We start from the raw sequence: 17,536 nt of genomic DNA, 5'->3' as shown, positions 1-17,536 counted from the left end.
GAATTACTTATGAATTTATTAAGTAAATCAAACATATTGCACATTAATTAACACCAAATTATTATCTATTATGATTTTAACCTTCTGGTACCATGAGATTAATAAAAATAATAATAAAAACATAGCAATTTTATTATATATTCTTAATTTTAAATATGTGTAACTTATTAATAAAACTGATAGTGAATTTTTTTTCATTTCTTTTCCATTCCCGGACGTTTCGACTGCGTGTTTATTTCACCGAAAATGGAAGGGAGTAAAATAATTTTCGATTGTAAATATTGCATCTGTTGTTTGATTTAATTTTTTTTGCCTTGTGTAATATGAAAATCAATTACAGAAAATAAAAATAAAAATAAAAAAATTAAATAAGCAACGGCGGAAAAAAGTAAGATAAGTATGGTTTTTACATTCATTGGTTTCAATGAAACAAATTAGCGAAGCCAAAAAAAAAAAAAAAAAAAAAAAAAANAAATAAAAAAAATATATATTTTAAAATTATTTTAAATCTGAAAATCAATTTGGAGGCCAAACTAGTGACTGTGACTGAATGAACCGGCTCAAGGTCGGCTCGTTCATTATCAAGCCGAGCTCGAGCTCGGCTCGGCTCCCTCGTATTCGGCTCGTCTACAACCCCTCCTCCTTCCTCCTCCAAACCCACACCACTCATCTCTCTCTCTCTCTCTCTCTCTCTCTCTCTCCCTCCCCCCTCCGTCCATGGCGTCGTCTTCCTCCTCTCTCGCCCCTCTCTCCTCCCTCTGGCGCCACCCCCACTCCGCCATTGGTGCCCACCTCTCTCTCCGGCGGCGGCGCCGCCACCTCCTCGCCCTCGCCTCATCAAACCCTAACCGCTCCTCCTCCTCCTCCCTCTCCCCACCCCATCCTCTCCGACCCACCCCATCCTCTTCTTCTGCTGCTCAAAGCCCTATCTTGAAGTGTTTTCTCTACTCCCGAGTCCCTCTCCAAAACCCTAATGTAACAATCCCCCGCCGCTGCTTCATTTGCTCCGTCTCCGCGGCCGCGGTCGCCGCCGAAACCCAACAAGAGTAAGCTCCTCTTCTTCTCGTTATGCCTATTTGTAATATGATATTTAAGTTTATTGTTGTAAATTAACTCATTTACAAGCTCGATTCTAAGATTGTGGGTAAAGGGAGAAATTTTTGGTGAAATTTATCTTATCGGTTTTGGAATTTTATTGAATATTGAGTGGATAAGAGCTATTAGGTAATGTGGATACAAGTAATGCTTCATATATCAAAACGGATCCTCAACCATTTTATTGTAGTTGCGATGTGGTTCTGTACCATTCAATTTTTATTATTTGATTCCTAACCTTTTATGTGCTGTTGCAGTGTTAGCTTTTCCACTGAATTTCTCTGTAAATTGCATGGAAATGGTTGGCCCTGTTGCTGGGTGTAGAGTGTTGTTCAAGTAGTGCTGGTAGAGGAAGTATTATAATTATATCCCCCAAATTGCTTCTCTCAGAAGCAAATCAGAAGTTCCAAATTGGGTCTTCTGCTTTTGGGGATTGTAATCTTATTTCTGCTTTCCACTGTAGCAAAAGCTCTACAAGTTTCTCTTTTGCCAAATGCTCTGTTAGAGATGGCATTAGTTGAAAGCAGAAATCATGAGCGGGGCCAAACAGGCACGCTAGAGGCTCCTGTAAAATTTTAAGTTGGTAGAACATGCAAATTTTGCCATCTATAATTAAAGCTTAACTATTTTTTATGTTTTTTGATTTATCTAGTCTAGTACCGACTTCAGAAAGTACCAGCAAAGGCCGTATCTACCATGAGACATATGGATGCCAAATGAACATAAACGACATGGAAATAGTATTATCCATCATGAAAAATGCAGGTTATCAAGAAACTGTCGAAGATCCAGAGAGTGCTGAGATCATCTTTATTAACACCTGTGCCATCCGCGACAATGCTGAACAAAAAGTTTGGCAAAGACTTAACTATTTTTGGTTTCTGAAAAGGGAATGGAAGAGTAATGTTGCAGTTGGAAGGTCAAAATCTTTTCAACCTCCAAAAATAGTTGTTTTGGGATGCATGGCTGAGAGACTGAAAGAAAAAATACTTGACGCTGATAAGATGGTTGATGTAGTTTGTGGTCCCGATGCTTATAGGGACCTGCCTCGATTATTAGAAGCCGTTGAGTATGGGCAAAAGGGAATTAATACCCTGCTCTCTGTAGAAGAAACTTATGCTGACATTAGCCCGGTAAGGATCTCAAGCAATTCAGTTACAGCATTTGTTTCAATAATGAGAGGGTGTAATAATATGTGTTCGTTTTGCATTGTTCCTTTTACAAGAGGGAGGGAGAGGTCCCGTCCGGTTAATTCTATAGTTAGAGAGGTTGGGGAATTATGGAAAGAGGGTGTGAAGGAAGTAATGCTTCTTGGTCAAAATGTCAACAGTTATAACGATGCTTCGGAAGTTGAAAATTTGGAGCCAGGTTCTAATTGGAGGCTAAGTGAAGGGTTTTCGAGCATGTGTAAAGTGAAAAATATGGGGCTGAGATTTTCTGATTTGTTGGATCGATTATCAATTGAATTTCCGGAAATGAGGTTTAGATTCACTTCGCCACACCCAAAAGATTTTCCAGATGATTTACTGTATTTAATGCGGGATAGGTATAATGTCTGCCAAAGTATTCATTTGCCAGCTCAGACAGGGAGCACAACAGTTCTTGAGAGAATGAGGAGAGGTTATACTCGCGAGGCATACTTGGACTTGGTGCAGAAAATACGGGACATTATTCCAGATGTGGGGTTAAGTAGCGATTTTATATGTGGTAAGACTTGTTTGAGTTTTTCTAAATATTATGTTTCTATAATAGTTGTTTGGCTATTAATGTCTTGCTACTGTGTGTTCCTTGTGCATTTTTTAGTGCTTATATCATTAAGTTTGATCAGCGGTATTCTAGATTCATTATAGCTACTCTACAATGTGTTTGTGGTTTTTTGTTGGCCTTAGTTATCATGCTTTAAAGATATGAGCACTTTTTTGAGGTTATCAATTTAATCATTTGTAAACACTAATTTGTTTGCAGTATGATTTATGAACTGTACAGTTGTTGCCAAGCGACTATTTTCACCAAGTTTTGTGGCAATGTCCAATAGTAGAAAGCTAATTATGTGTCATTTAGGGCTTGTTTAGTATTGAGGGTCATCTAACGCCATTAGGCAAAATGGAGATTGGGCTGCAAAAGCGTATAAGGACATGCTTCTCTGTTTTGTGGTGGTACCGCAACAAATATATAGGAATTGGCTCTTTTTGATATGTGCAATATGATATTATGTACGGAAATAAATGAGATATTTTTCCATCATATTTTTCCATCATATTTTTCCACTGTATGTAATGCAATCTCCACGCAATCCGAAACGGAGCCTTAGATGGCATGTGATTTTTCGATCTCCTCGTTTCTGTTTTGTATGACCTATTCTCTTTCATTTCTAATATATTTTCTTTTGATCTATTCTCTTTCATTTCTAATATATTTTCTTTTCTTTGTTTTCAGACTTTGTTGCTGATTAAAGACACTCCTTACTACCTTCTTTTCTCTGCATCTCAAGTTGATTAGAGATTCAATTTTTCTTTCTTAATTTCTTCAAACTCATTTAAAATCATCCGTAAATTATATTTACTGAAATTTTCATTAGCAACTTGAAGTTCTGAATCCTCACTTCATTCCGCCTTTATTTTCTCTTGGCACATACACAAACTCTTGTATCTTTTTCTATTCTTGATTGCGTATATTTTGTAAGGAATTAGATTTTTTGAAGAAAGAACCTCGAGATCAATCACAATGTGTAGGCAAGCCACTGAGTTAACACCAATCAAGTTTCAAATTTACAACAATTAAGTCACAAATTGACTCAAGTCAAATTGAGCCAATGCAGTTTAGACTCTATTAAACACAAACTTCATCTAAATTCACATAATCGGCCTTAAATGAATCTAATTTGTTACGTTAGATCCCATTATTCTCTCTCTCTCTCTCTCTCTCTCTCTCTCTCTCCATATTTTTAGATGTACATCTGCATGTTTTGTTGTATTCTCAGTTTCTCTAACTGATAAATTCTTTTCTTACTTTTTGGCAGGCTTTTGTGGGGAAACAGAGGAGGAGCATGCCGACACCCTAACTCTCATTAGGGCAGTTGGGTATGATATGGCATATATGTTTGCCTATAGTATGAGAGAAAGAACTCATGCGCATAGAAATTACGTCGACGATGTCCCTGATGGTATTAAGCAAAGAAGACTTACTGAACTCATTGAAGCTTTTCGAGAAAGCACAGGACAGCGGTATGATTCACAGATCGGTACGGTTCAACTTGTTTTAGTCGAAGGACCAAATAAAAGAGCTCCTGAAACTGAACTAGTCGGCAAAAGTGATAGGGGACATAGGGTTTCCTTTCTTAATGTCCCTATAAAGCACTCATTTGAAGCTGATGGCTTGCAAAACCCTAAAATCGGGGATTTTGTTGAGGTAAATATTTTGAAATCAACAAGGGCATCGTTGTTTGGAGCAGCAGTATCTCGTACAAGCTTGAGCTTTTTCTATAAGAACTGTGCATCTGCTTCTGCTACAGCCGAGAGTTGAAAGACGAAGTAAAAAGGCTTAAATTACAACTGGTTCAAGCTCTTTAAATACTCTTAAATCTGGCAGAGAAAAAGGTGACTGAGGTTATTCACCACACTGATGGTTTGAGATCGCAGGGCCTTCGTTCATGGAGATGACCTTCGGTGCAGAGAACAGCTTATTTTGCTTTCAGATGCTAGAGAGGTGTGGGGCTTATTCTTTCTGTGGATCTTTTAACAGTTTTATCGACAAGGTGCTTGCAAAGGGAAGTGGTGTAGCGCTCTGTATACTGGTTATGATTGCCGCTGCTATAAGACTTACTCGAACAGCTGATGATACTTTTGATTAGGTTTTCTGTTATGGCTTTCTACTATTCATGGTGATAGAAATGTGAACCATCTGCATCTCTTTCTTATTGCTAGTTACCTGTTTTGCTCTATGTAAATACTCTATACAGGACAAAGGCCATGTAAGCCTATGATGAACTTCTTAGGGGCGCATTTATGTGCGCTTCTGTATAAACACTGCTTCTGTTTACACTTTTTATGCCCTCGGTGGCCCGCTTGGCGTGTGGGTTTAAATTGGATAAAGATTAGAGGGGGATCGACATTGCATTTAGCAACTCAGAGGCGCGGGGTTAAGATAATCCTGTTGAGATGGGTTTAAGCCTCCTGTTTTTGTCGTAATTTACAACTCCTTTGTGCTGCTGAACCCTTTCTCTATCAATAGTAGTCTTATTTTATCCTGTGCAACTGAATTCTAGATGCCTAGGGTATGTTGCTGTCCACTCTCCATAAAATCGGCACCGGTAGCTTCTTCACCACCGACTTATATACCTACGTCTGCACCTTCAGCAGTCTCGCTGCCGACTTCAGCGTAATCCCGACGCCTATGTAAAACCGGCAAATCGAAGCGTATTCGTCGACGACTCCGAGTCCGAATGTGCAACATGGTTGTTTATGTTGTATCGAAGCCGACACAGAGATCGCATCCTCTCTCTCTCTCTCTCTCTCTCTAAACCTCTCTCCCCGCCCACTTCCCCAAAACCCTAATGAGGCCCCCTCTCTCCCACCTCCTCCGCCTCCTCTCCCTCCGAAACCCTAGCCCCTCCCTCCTCTCCTCTCCCTTCGCCTCCTTCTCCTCCCTCGCCCCTCCTCCCCCCTCGCCCCGCGTCGCCGCACTCGTCGACGAGATCTCCTCCCTCACCCTCCTCGAAGCCGCCGACCTCACCGAAGCCCTCCGCGCCCGCCTCGGCGTCGACCAGATGCCCGCCATGGCCATCCTCACCCCCGGCATGTCCCCCGCCGCCGCCGCCGCCGCCGTAGGAGGCGGCGCCGCCGCGGCGGAGGAGAAGAAGGAGGAGAAGACCGCGTTCGATCTGAAGCTCGAGAGCTTCGACGCCGCGGCGAAGATCAAGATCATCAAGGAGGTGAGGACGTTCACGGATCTAGGGCTCAAGGAGGCGAAGGAGCTCGTGGAGAAGGCCCCCGCGGTGCTGAAGAAGGGGGTGGCGAAGGAGGAGGCGGAGAAGATCGTGGAGAAGATGAAGGTTATCGGCGCTAAGGTCGTTTTGGAGTGAGGTTAGGGTTTCTCTTTCGCCTTTACTCGGATTCCTCTTTGAGTGCTAATTGTAGTGTACACTATCAATTTAGAAGCAGCAGTGAAATAACACAAATGGACAAATTTGAATGGGCTTTTCTCTTTTACTATTTTAATCCATTTTTCTATGTATTTCTTCTATTTTTGTGTTCTATTGTTGTGTGTAAAACATCAATTTTGGAGCAGTAAAATAAGATAAATGGAACAAATTGAATGAATATGCTTTAATTCCTTTCTTCCTTTTCTTTTCCCTTGTTGTCACTCAATTTATGCGGCAATTTACATATTTGAAATAGAGATTTAATGCGAGTTTTACCAATCTGATGAACAAGTCGATATTGGTCCATAATTTGATTCAGATATGTTGAAAAATGTTACTGGGTGGATACAGGTAAGTGCATGATTCAACAAAAACCACTTAAATGTCGAAGAAAAGGTGCATGGGATTACAAACAGTATATTCTAATTGAGCAGTAAATTTCATTACTCTGAGTGGGGACTATATTAATCTATGTTTATATATGTAAGTCTCTTGTTTTTTCTTTTTTTTTTTCCTCTGTGATATCTTTTGGATCGAGAGTGGTAGTGTGATTCTCCTTACTTTTCCTTAGACTTTACATGCTGTATCCTTGTCGGCATTAATGTTTGAAGAATTTTTCTCAGGAACCATCAATCTACAAGGGAAAGATGAGTCGGTCCTTGAAATTCCTTGGATGGAGAAAAAATTGTTGGGTATTGCGAGTGCTTTGAGAGAAAGGAGCAGTATAAAGTTGACATTAGAGGAGACGGTGAAGAAAAACACGACAAAAATTACAAAACAGAAATTAGAGGGGAAATAGGATCCATATAAAGCTGATTCCAATAATAATTGGAACTTTATGTTTTGTTTTTTTCTTATTTAATTATATGGTGTTTTCTTATCTTACAAATCTTAGTTAGGAGATATGTTTTAAAAATATTCTTTGGATAAATGTCCATTTCTAGTTAGTGTAGTTACTTGTCCTGAATGACAGCCTTTCATTAATTTTTTCCTTCATTATCTTATGGACAATTAACTGTTTCATTTCAGGTTTGTATAGTGTAGTTTTTCTTTTTATGATGAAAAGAGAGAAATAATGACCTTACAGGTGAACTTTTTTTTCTCTTCTTTGGCATATCTAGATCTCCTATAATGATTCTATTATTAACAGGTTGCTCGCATTATGTTTGGCAATTGGGGAATTGGCTGATTTTCCTATTGATCGTCGAATCACTTCACCATTGGTTGTTTTGCATGTATTAATTTAGAATGATGTCAAGGGAGAGGTTCCATTTCTATTCAGTTTTTTGCTCTGTTGTTTGACAAAGTTGTTAATTATCAAACTAAGGATAGGTTATTGTTAATAATGTGTTTCGATGGAAATGTAATGAGCACCTGGAGATGGCTTAGAAGGACCTTGTTGAATCTGAAGTAGATTAAAAACAAGACTAGTAAATAGGAGGATTCACAAATCAACAGTTGAGAAGTTATATCATCTTGGATGAGTGATGTTTTATAGTCGAGTGAAAAGCTGGGAAATTTCGTTGTGAAAGACGAGTGTTTTACAGGAGCTCTGATCTAGAATCTGATGGAAAGCGGAATGATGAATAAAATTGGAGTGGTGATAAAGATCATAAGAGAAAATTGGGAAGATTTATATGATCTTCGAACAAGCACAGTGGTTTTGCTTTTCTTAATTTAGAGTAATATTTCGGTGTTGCATAAGAATTTTTCAAATATTACTGATGAGCCAGTTGTGTGTGTGTCAGCTATGGAGAGTGTAAAAGGCGCTTCTTGAAGATGCTTGGCGCATGATTTCTGTTCGAAGCGGAATTCGATTTTGATCCCGGCCATGCTGTCTGAAGGGAGAGTTACCTACCAAATTGGCCAGTAAGCAATGCATATGATTGCTAACAAATTTGCAGTATTTGTTGGGACCTTCCTGTGTACTCAGTAGCAGCAATACTCTTTTCTTTTTTGGAATTGTATTCTTTTCTCACAACAGAAGCACCCCCCAAAAAAAAGGAGGGAATAACACTCCCCACTGGAACTTATGTAAAGATGCTATTTGAGTAGGATAGTGGAAAAGGCATTATCTTTTTTTTCTTTTTGAACAAATTGGTTTTATAGAGCAGAAGCTTCTGATAGGACTGAGATTTTCTCCTTTTTTTTTGTTTTCTAATTTTTGGGTTTTTGTGCCAGAAACTTATTTGATTCTTTATCTATGCTTTCTTAGTTTATATGCTTTTCCATTTTTCGTTAGGACACTCTGGAAAATATATCCTGACAAACATATTATGATATGTGCAGTATAATATTGCGTAACATGACAAATAAATATTTTTGTTATTGTACTTTTTTATCATATATAATGCAAATTTTTCTATAATTTCAAATGGACTACAATCTCTTTATTTTAAAAATTCAACTTTGTTTCTCCACTTCAGGGGATTGTAATTCAACTTCTAAGCTCCAAAAACACAAGCCACAATTTGAAGTTTTCACTTTCATTGTTGTACCAACAAGAAACTACGAAACTTTTCAGGAAACTATAAATAATTGCTCATAAATTAAAATATAGTTTTTATTAGTGAAGTTATCTGTGCGTTGCGATGGGTTAATACTGTAGAAGAAAAAATTGACAAAATTAAAATTTTAAAATTTTTGACTTGTTATGAGACATTAATAGATATAAATAAAAAAATAAAATAGATATATACAAATATAGCAAAAGTTACAATATAACAATAATGAAAGAAGCAGTAACCCTTGAGTTACTGCTCTAAACACACCCTCATCGACTCCAAATTCATTGCACTTAACCTCGTCGCGTTGCTGCAATCCTCGGAACCCTGATTTTAATCCACACACAATTTTACAAAATAAAAAAAATTAAGAAAAATATAAAAATTAAACCCTTCTTGTGCACCAAAAAAAAGCAAAAAGAAAAAAAAAATGTGATAAAAATAAATATGAAGAGATCCTATTTTACTCTTTTTTTAAGCGATTTGTTTAGATGAGGTGGGCGGGTAGAAAGATAAAGTATCGAATAAAAATGAGGTGGAAAGACGAAGCATCAGAGAGTGAGAAGGGTGAGGTGAAGAAGGAATTGCTACGTGACAAACTTAATAAGAAATAATGTACTGGTATAAGTACAGGTATAGAGGTATAGATAACATCTATATATGTTTACAAATGTTCCAGCAAATGCCAAATGCAAGTTCACAAAACCTACCTAGCATATATATCTATCTATATTCAAACATTCAACCTTAACAATAGGTTCATGGAATAAAACTGACATCCAGATCTTTCTAGAACTTTCATTTTCGTCCATTGCGGAAATTTCGAGGAACTTTTGGCAAGTCCATCTTTTCTTTCTTAATATATCTTAATTAATGTTGATTCTTTTATATCGAAAAAAAAAATGTTTTTTAAATTTTAATTACTCCCAATATACCAAAATAAATAAATAAATAAATATTTCTCGCTCGATAATGTTCCAATAAAAGCCTTTTTCAAAAGGAGAAATAAATAAAGACAACAAAGTCAAGCCATGTAGATTTGGTCAACTATATCCAAGCTGCAACGTCATCCAACCAATCAGGTTATGCCATCGCGGAAAGCTGCCACGTCACAGGTCGGTGACGTCCACTACTCTGACATGTGGGCCCCGCGTGTCATAGTGACACCCGTGATATGTAACGGTTACCACCGTGTCCCTCTATTGAAAGACTCAACAAGCGATTTATTACGCGTCGTGATTAAAAGTTGAAACTCGTCGTTCTCGGAACCGCCATTTTCCAACCCCCAACCCCTCCCTCTTCGCATCGTCGACCTCGAAGTGAAACGTCTCCAAAACCCTAACCCCCCCCCAACCCGGTTCTANCATCCCGGTTCTATATGATCTCGATCTCGCGGGGGAGGAGGGGAAACCTAGGGCTCTGATCCCCGATGGCGGAGGCAGAGCACCGCGGCGGCGGCGGCGGCGGCGGCGGCGACAGGCGGCGGCGGCGATGGTTTTGGGCGGCGGCGGCAGCGGGGGCGGTGGTCGCCCTCCTCCTCGCCACCGCCGCGAGCTCCAGGAGCTTCCCCAGGCTCTCCATCCCCGGGATCTGCGAATGCCCCGTAAGATCACCCACCAACCCCCCAATCTAATTGCGATGATCGCCTAATCCCTAGTTCCGAATGGAATTGGATGCGTTTGAAGTATGTTATTCGATGTGTGTTTGACTTTTGGGGGAAGATTAGGTTAAGAAGGGAGAGGATTCGAGGAGGTACACGGGAATGGTGGAGGACTGTTGCTGCGATTACGAGACGGTGGATTCGATCAACGAGGAAGTGTTGCATCCGATTCTGCAGGAGCTCGTCGCCACGCCTTTCTTTCGGTACTTTAAGGTAAAATTTGAAGGAATTTTTGGTTGTCCGATTCCAACTGCTATTTGGTGATTGTAACGGTTACAGTTTCTGGTTTGTACTGAGGTAGATGGATGTGGTCTCAAAAGAGTTTACGAGGGATAGATTAAAAGTTAAAATGAGTAATTTTAGGGAAATTTAGATAATTTATTGTGCTAGGGTCAGTTGGCCGTGCCAGAACTTCTGCAGAAATGCTATATGAAAACAGCTGCTAAAAGAAACCCTAACAGCTTCTTCATTAGAAATCCTGCAATTAACTTCGGTCTAAAGCTAGAAGTATAGATTTATGTTGGAGCTTCTGCTTTTGGCCTATTGAGTGTATATTTGATCCTAGTTGTCTACTTTTTACTTCTTATCAAAATTCAAACCAGTTGCCTCTTTCATATCTTGCTCGATGTGATGTAGGAAGCAAGATGTTTTTTTTCTTGTCTTGACAACAGTTAATTAGCTAGTTCAACAACTCTTGACTCAAACTCTTTAAATTGAGATATTTAATTGACTTTGCAAAATCAAGCATCCATCTTTTTTGTATGCTCAATGTAGGTTCAAATAATGTCTAATTGTGCCGCCAGCAAGATTAAACAAATAGTTTGTTATCAATAATTAGAGACTGGACAATTTCTATTTCTTGAAGCATCCTTGTTCTGTACACAATAAAAAGTTATAGAGCGATCATTTAGATTCTAGTGTTGCTAGTACTTCTAAAAAATGTCATGGAGTTTAGCAGTTTCTAAGAGCAAGGCATGAGAAGATATAGTGCACAAAATTATCAAAGATATTACCTTGTAACCTTAACCCGTCCCTCCTAGTCACGATTAGTTTTCATGGCTTATGCCTTCATATGGTCTCTCCCCCTATGACATAAAAGAGGCATAAGGATAGTATATATTTTTATCCAATTGGGATCAAAATGCACAATCACACCTTGGTCCTGATTCTCCTGAACCTCAATGGATATTTGCTAAATGTGATACCAGATTCTACTGTATTGTACATATTATATGTACAAAACTTGTTTGTAATCTCGGAGACATCATTTATCTTTTTGGGAAAAACAACCATCCACATTGGATGGGGAGTTTGGTGGACTGTTACCAACCATCTGAGGAAAAGAAACAAAGCAGATTCTGTAATTAAAAATTTCTAAGTGTTCGGTTTTTTAATTGTGTTTTCTCTTTGTTGTTTGATAGGTTAAGCTATGGTGCGACTGTCCATTCTGGCCCGATGATGGAATGTGCCGTCTAAGGGATTGCACTGTCTGCGAGTGCCCTGAAAATGAATTTCCGGAGCCTTTTAAAAAACCGTATAATGGTCTTTCCACTGATGATATGATTTGCCAAGAAGGAAAACCCCAGGCTACCGTGGATAGAACAATTGATAGTAAAGTATTCAAAGGGTGGATTGAAATCGACAATCCATGGACATATGATGATGAAACTGACAATGGTACTGCTTTTAGTTAGCTATGTGCTATTTGGTCCTTTTTGCAATATGATTATATTTTGGAGCGTAATTCTATGATTCTCTCGGAGTGTACCTAGATGTAGCTGATGGGTCAGACTTCAATGTGGCATCTAATTGGCTAGCTGCCATGTGACTCATCAACTACATGTTAGGGTGCACTTGGCTATATACCTATAACATTACTCGTTTACTCCTTTTTTCTTTTTTGGTGGATTGACATTTGATAGTTGTTTTTCTTTTGCAGCTGAGATGACTTATGTGAACCTCCAGCTAAACCCTGAGCGTTTTACTGGGTATATTGGTGCATCAGCTAGGAGAATATGGGATGCTATTTACAAAGAAAATTGTCCAAAATGTTAGTCGATTTCTTGTACAGTTCCTAGTTTTCATTGTATATTTATGGCAAAATTCTAACTCTACTTGGTACAATAGTTAAAATTACTTGTCTTTGTAAGTCTACTTGGTACAATAGTTAAAATTACATCAACAAATCTTGAGTTTGTAAGGGCAAACTCGGTAAATTGCCAATTGTCGTGTTTTTATGGAATTATAACCTCATATAGATGCTGTTACAATTGTAGAGAATCATATTTGTTTGAATGCCCTAACCTTTTTTTGTTTCTTTTGACTCTGTCTTCTCCAGATCCTTCAGAAGAGCTTTGCCAGGAGAAGAAGGTGTTGTATAAGTTGATCTCAGGCCTGCATTCCTCAATTTCAGTACACATAGCTGCTGATTATCTCCTTGATGAATCTACTAACTTGGTATTTTCATCTCACACTTTAATGCGCGGTTACCAGCATTGATTCTTTTTATAGCACATTATTTTCTAATCTATCTTGTAATCATTTCAGTGGGGCCACAATCTTGGATTGTTGTATGATCGTGTTTTGAAGTATCCAGATCATGTTAGAAATCTGTATTTCACATACCTATTTGTTCTTCGAGCAGTGACAAAGGTAACCAGTTCTTATATGATACAAATTTAATGTTTACATGCTACTCATTGACATAATGTCTGCTTTTTCTTCCTGTAATTCAATTCCTCATAGATATTAACACTAGCAAGTACTACTCCTAGAGTCTTAGTCTGGGTATGTTTGTTTGTATCACCCTCAAAATTTGCAATTGGTGTCTAACACGTCATATATAGATAATATAGCCCATATTGGCATGCATGCTCTTCAAAAATTAGAAATAGCTCATGTTTGCTCGTTCACCCTATTGATTGAGAGCTTGTATTTGTTTTGAGTTGAAATTATGATTCCTCCTGAAACTTTCAGCCAATGGTCTCTTTTTTAGCATAGGAATCCATCTTTTCAGCTTGTGAAAATCTCAGGTGAAAGAGATCTACACAGAAATATGAGCTGATCAACTTGCAAATTTTGAGGGATATGCACCCAAATACATGTGTTTCAGTCTTATGCATACAGAAGTCCCCTTAGTCTTGAAACTTAAATAGTAGTTCTCCTGGATTGGTTTCAGGCTGCAGATTATTTAGAGCAGGCTGAGTACAACACTGAGAACCCTCAAGAGGACCTGAAAACACAATCTCTAGTGAAGCAGCTCCTCTACAATCCTAAGCTGCAGGCTACTTGCCCACTACCATTTGATGAAGCCAAGCTTTGGCAAGGTGAAAATGGGCCTGAGCTGAAGCAACAGATCCAGAAGCAGTTCAGAAACATCAGGTTTATATTTGCAATATCGACGATTTCAGGGTTCTTCTACACATAGAAGTCTACAATATTTTCTATTGAAGTATGCCCCCATAGAATCTGAATTTTCATATGTACTGCTCAAAAATGCTTTAAAAAGGGAAAAAAAAAAATTCTTCACCTTAATATAGGTAGTCATCCAGAAGTTAGTTTTGTATTACCAAATATTTTTTAAAGAGGGGAAGTTTTGCAAGTACAAAGTTACAGATATGGATTTATCTTATGAAAATTCATATTTTTCTGGGATATCCGTGTAGAATTGATAACTTTGCATGGGTATATATATATATATATATATATATATATATTAAAAAAAATCTCTTCTAAGTTCTGATGCATAGGAAAAGTTGAAATGACCAATTCCATATGCCTATTGTAGTGCACTGATGGATTGTGTTGGATGTGAAAAGTGCCGCCTTTGGGGAAAGCTTCAAGTTCTAGGACTAGGGACTGCATTGAAGATTCTTTTCTCTGTCGAGGAACAGCACCCCTTGTATCAACCTGTATGTTTTCTCATCTTTGTTTGCCCTTATAAACCTATGAAAGCTGAATTTTCATATATACAACTCAATATCGAAATTTCTTCCAAACATATGAATATTTTAAATTGAGAAATTGAGTGTCATCCAATTAATGAGAATTTTGTTTCGTACAAAATGATTTCTTTTCAAATAAGAACATTTTACTAAGCGCAAGAGTAGATAAGTAAGAAATTAAGTATTTGAAGGGTATATAAGGAAATCGAGACTTTGCAGGGTGTATGTCCGTCAACATATTTAAAGTTAGTATTGATACTACTCAAGAGTATTGATATTACTGAAATCTCCTATTCTTTTCATAATTTTCCTTTAATAACTCATTGCGTAAGTCGTAATACACTCTTGTTGGTGATTTTTCAGTTACAGCTGCAGCGAAATGAAGTGATCGCTCTAGTGAACCTTCTCAATAGACTGTCGGAGTCTGTAAAGTTTGTTCGCGAGAAGGGGTCGTCGGCTGAAAAATTCATAGCTGGTCATATCTCTTCAACAGTAGGAAAAAGCAATTTTTGGGCAAAAACAAATCAATAGTTATACAGTGGTATGCCTTCCTCAATCTCTTCAACCGTATTATAAGTTCCATTACAAGTCCCTGACCTTTCTAAGCAGTTATAGTTTGGCCACCGACCGCCACCAACCATTCTATTTGCATCTTTGCTGTTTTCTTAATAGTTCTCGATAAAACTGGATCGGATCGAAATCCCACAATTACTATATAGCTAGTCCAAAGTCTGTTTGTGTGGAATTTTGATGATGATTATGTAGATTATAACAAAAGGTAAAAATGTTGGGAGGCCCCCTCAACAGTGAGCAATTTTGAAATTGACCACTCAAGTTTTTTTTTTAAAAAAAAAAAAAATTAGGCATCCCTTTCTTTCTTTTAAGTTATTTTCATCAAATTAGAGATTTTGTTAAATTTAGCGGTGCATGGTGCATGTGTTAAATTTAACTGTTCTCAACAATTTTTCAGTTGATACACCCGTGAATTTTTAGTAACAAGATTTTACTGATTCTTAGCTAATGAAACAGCTAACTTAACAAATTTTCAATTGAATTTAGTGAAATAACTAAAATTGGATAATTGCATGTTGTGGTGTTCTCACTCAAAATTACAGCAGTTATGAGGATCCCATTTCAAAATGAGCCTATTTCAAAGGGGACTAGAATATAATTACTGAAATGTTTGGAGGCCAAACTGAATCTAGTTACTAGGTTTTGAGGACTAGAGATATACTTTAATTAAATTGTTGTCTTATTCATCAACTCACTTTTTACATATTGATTTTCTCTCCAGTGTGTCAGAATTTTCGATATTGTGGGACGAAAGAGGCGGCGTTTTATTCCGTTTCTTTTCTTCTTCCTCTTTTTTTCGTCTCCCTTTTGTTGTGAATTAATACAGAATAAAAACTTTCAAGTGCAATTCTTCTACAAGGTTCCTCCAATACAGAGGAAGAAGCTAGGGGGGGGGGTAGAATTTGAATTGTGGGAGTCACAAGGAGTAAAGAAGATATATGATGGAATGTTTCTGTAAAATACAATTTGATTGAGCCATTGGTGTTGTTTTCGAAGCCAGTAGTCTCCCTGTTTGTGTTGCTATTGCTTAATACGCTACTCTTCTGTTACTTGTTTGGTTTCTGCTTTTGATTCTACTTTTCATTTCTTAAATAAGAAAGTCTGGAGTTTCTAGTACGACACCAAGCTAAGTTAAACTCTCGAACCCTAAAAGCTGAAACTTTGATTTAGTGCTTTGAATTTAGCTACCTTAATAAGAGGCACTCAATAAGATTTAATTACAGCAGCTAGAATCATGCACAAATTACTTGCAATTTTAATTGTAGTAGTAGTTGAAAAGAACATGTTCAAACAAAAAATAAGTTTATCCTTTCTACTCATCTCTTAAATAGAAAATATCGTTTTAATTTCTATTGGGAGTAATCTATAATTCTCAACTATATGCAGTTAAACAATTTATTTATAACTATAGCGTTTTATATCACATGCAACTAAATAAGGTGGGTATTTTTAATTACATCTCTCTCTCTCTCTCTCTCTCTCTCTCTCTCTCTATATATATATATATAGAATTAGGTTGGAATACTATTAATAGTAAAACGCTCTTTTTGCTTATAAGTTATTTTCGATGATAAAACTTTCGAATCGACGATCCACTTCATTAAATGTGATCTAGAGTATTTGAAACTTCTAAACAATAAATTTCATAATTTTTTAAAATTATAATAAAGTTCATCAAGTGGGTATAAAATGAACAGTCGAAATCAAACAACGTCCTAAAAATAGATGATTAGATCTTTCAATTTAAGGTCGAAGTTATTGATTTTATCTAAGTAGTGAATAGAATTTTCTATCAAAAATTCAACCGATTCCGATTTTTTTACACCATTAAACTACCAAGTATGCCATACCGACCGTTAAAAATTGTCAATTTTGTGACCTTTTGATTATAAGATAAATGATGTCAAAAATTTATAAAATTTGATTTCTAGAAGTTTTAAATATTCTAGATAATGTTTAACGATATGAATCGTCGAATTGGAAGCTTTATTATTGAAAACGACTTATAAGTACGAGGACGATCGTACTCATAAGAGTATAGTAGCCGGACTCTATATATATATATATATATATATATTGCATTTATAAATACTAAATCTAAGCAAGCCCCTTCTTAAGGAGAAATTTTATATTATCACACTTGCACCACATTATCAATAACAAGCCAATCACCTTTCTTCTTTTCAAACAAAAGTACAATAAAAATATTTTTTTTATAATCATAATGAAACATATATTTTTAAAAGAAAATTTTTGATTGATTTGTTACGCACCACGTCACTGACATACCATTCTAAAATTTTTCCCCCTTAAGAGGAGAAACTCTACATTCAAATTTTGTCGATTGTAGCTGGTCAAGCAGCCTCAGCCTGCGAACAAGTTGGAAACTGTTTTGTTAGATGGCAGCGTAAAAATAGGTTGCGGCTTATTAGAGCATTGTGCGCGAGGAGACAGAACAGCAGAGCTTTCCTTTGAAACACCGTTGATTTATTTAGCAGCCACTTCTAGTCAGTCACCTGACAATGACATTCCTACGGCATATATCGGCCATATCTCAACCTTAGCAAGCATCCTTTGATCAAATACCCATCTATCTAATACACCATAGGAACGATACGTG

The 17,536-nt window shown here is 37.3% G+C and overlaps 3 protein-coding genes across 4 annotated transcripts; all 3 read left to right on the top strand.

Moving 5' to 3' along the window:
- Positions 691 to 5,136, top strand: LOC109718216 (CDK5RAP1-like protein). The gene is made up of 3 exons (XM_020244326.1): positions 691 to 1,046; positions 1,748 to 2,802; positions 4,115 to 5,136. The coding sequence occupies exons 1-3, from the start codon at positions 718 to 720 to the stop codon at positions 4,615 to 4,617; spliced, it is 1,887 nt and encodes a 628-aa protein (XP_020099915.1). The 5' UTR covers positions 691 to 717; the 3' UTR covers positions 4,618 to 5,136.
- LOC109718217 (50S ribosomal protein L7/L12) lies at positions 5,340 to 8,361 on the top strand. Of its 2 annotated transcripts, XR_002218397.1 has the most exons (3): positions 5,340 to 6,176; positions 6,859 to 7,322; positions 7,984 to 8,361. XR_002218397.1 is itself a non-coding variant. In XM_020244327.1 (2 exons), exon 1 carries the CDS (start codon positions 5,648 to 5,650, stop codon positions 6,173 to 6,175), a length of 528 nt encoding a protein of 175 aa, XP_020099916.1. In that variant the 5' UTR covers positions 5,340 to 5,647; the 3' UTR covers positions 6,176 to 6,177; positions 7,982 to 8,361. The 2 variants fall into 2 exon arrangements, 1 of the variants encoding a protein (XP_020099916.1); XM_020244327.1 differs by lacking the exon at positions 6,859 to 7,322 and having other exon boundaries at positions 5,340 to 6,177; positions 7,982 to 8,361.
- Positions 10,110 to 15,918, top strand: LOC109718898 (endoplasmic reticulum oxidoreductin-1-like). The gene is made up of 10 exons (XM_020245371.1): positions 10,110 to 10,342; positions 10,466 to 10,612; positions 11,821 to 12,076; positions 12,339 to 12,449; positions 12,738 to 12,856; positions 12,947 to 13,051; positions 13,578 to 13,780; positions 14,187 to 14,310; positions 14,707 to 14,884; positions 15,638 to 15,918. The coding sequence occupies exons 1-9, from the start codon at positions 10,169 to 10,171 to the stop codon at positions 14,872 to 14,874; spliced, it is 1,407 nt and encodes a 468-aa protein (XP_020100960.1). The 5' UTR covers positions 10,110 to 10,168; the 3' UTR covers positions 14,875 to 14,884; positions 15,638 to 15,918.

This window comes from Ananas comosus, linkage group 12, assembly GCF_001540865.1.
Source record: "Ananas comosus cultivar F153 linkage group 12, ASM154086v1, whole genome shotgun sequence".
NCBI lineage: Eukaryota > Viridiplantae > Streptophyta > Magnoliopsida > Poales > Bromeliaceae > Ananas > Ananas comosus.
This window is presented reverse-complemented; position numbering and strand designations above follow the sequence as displayed.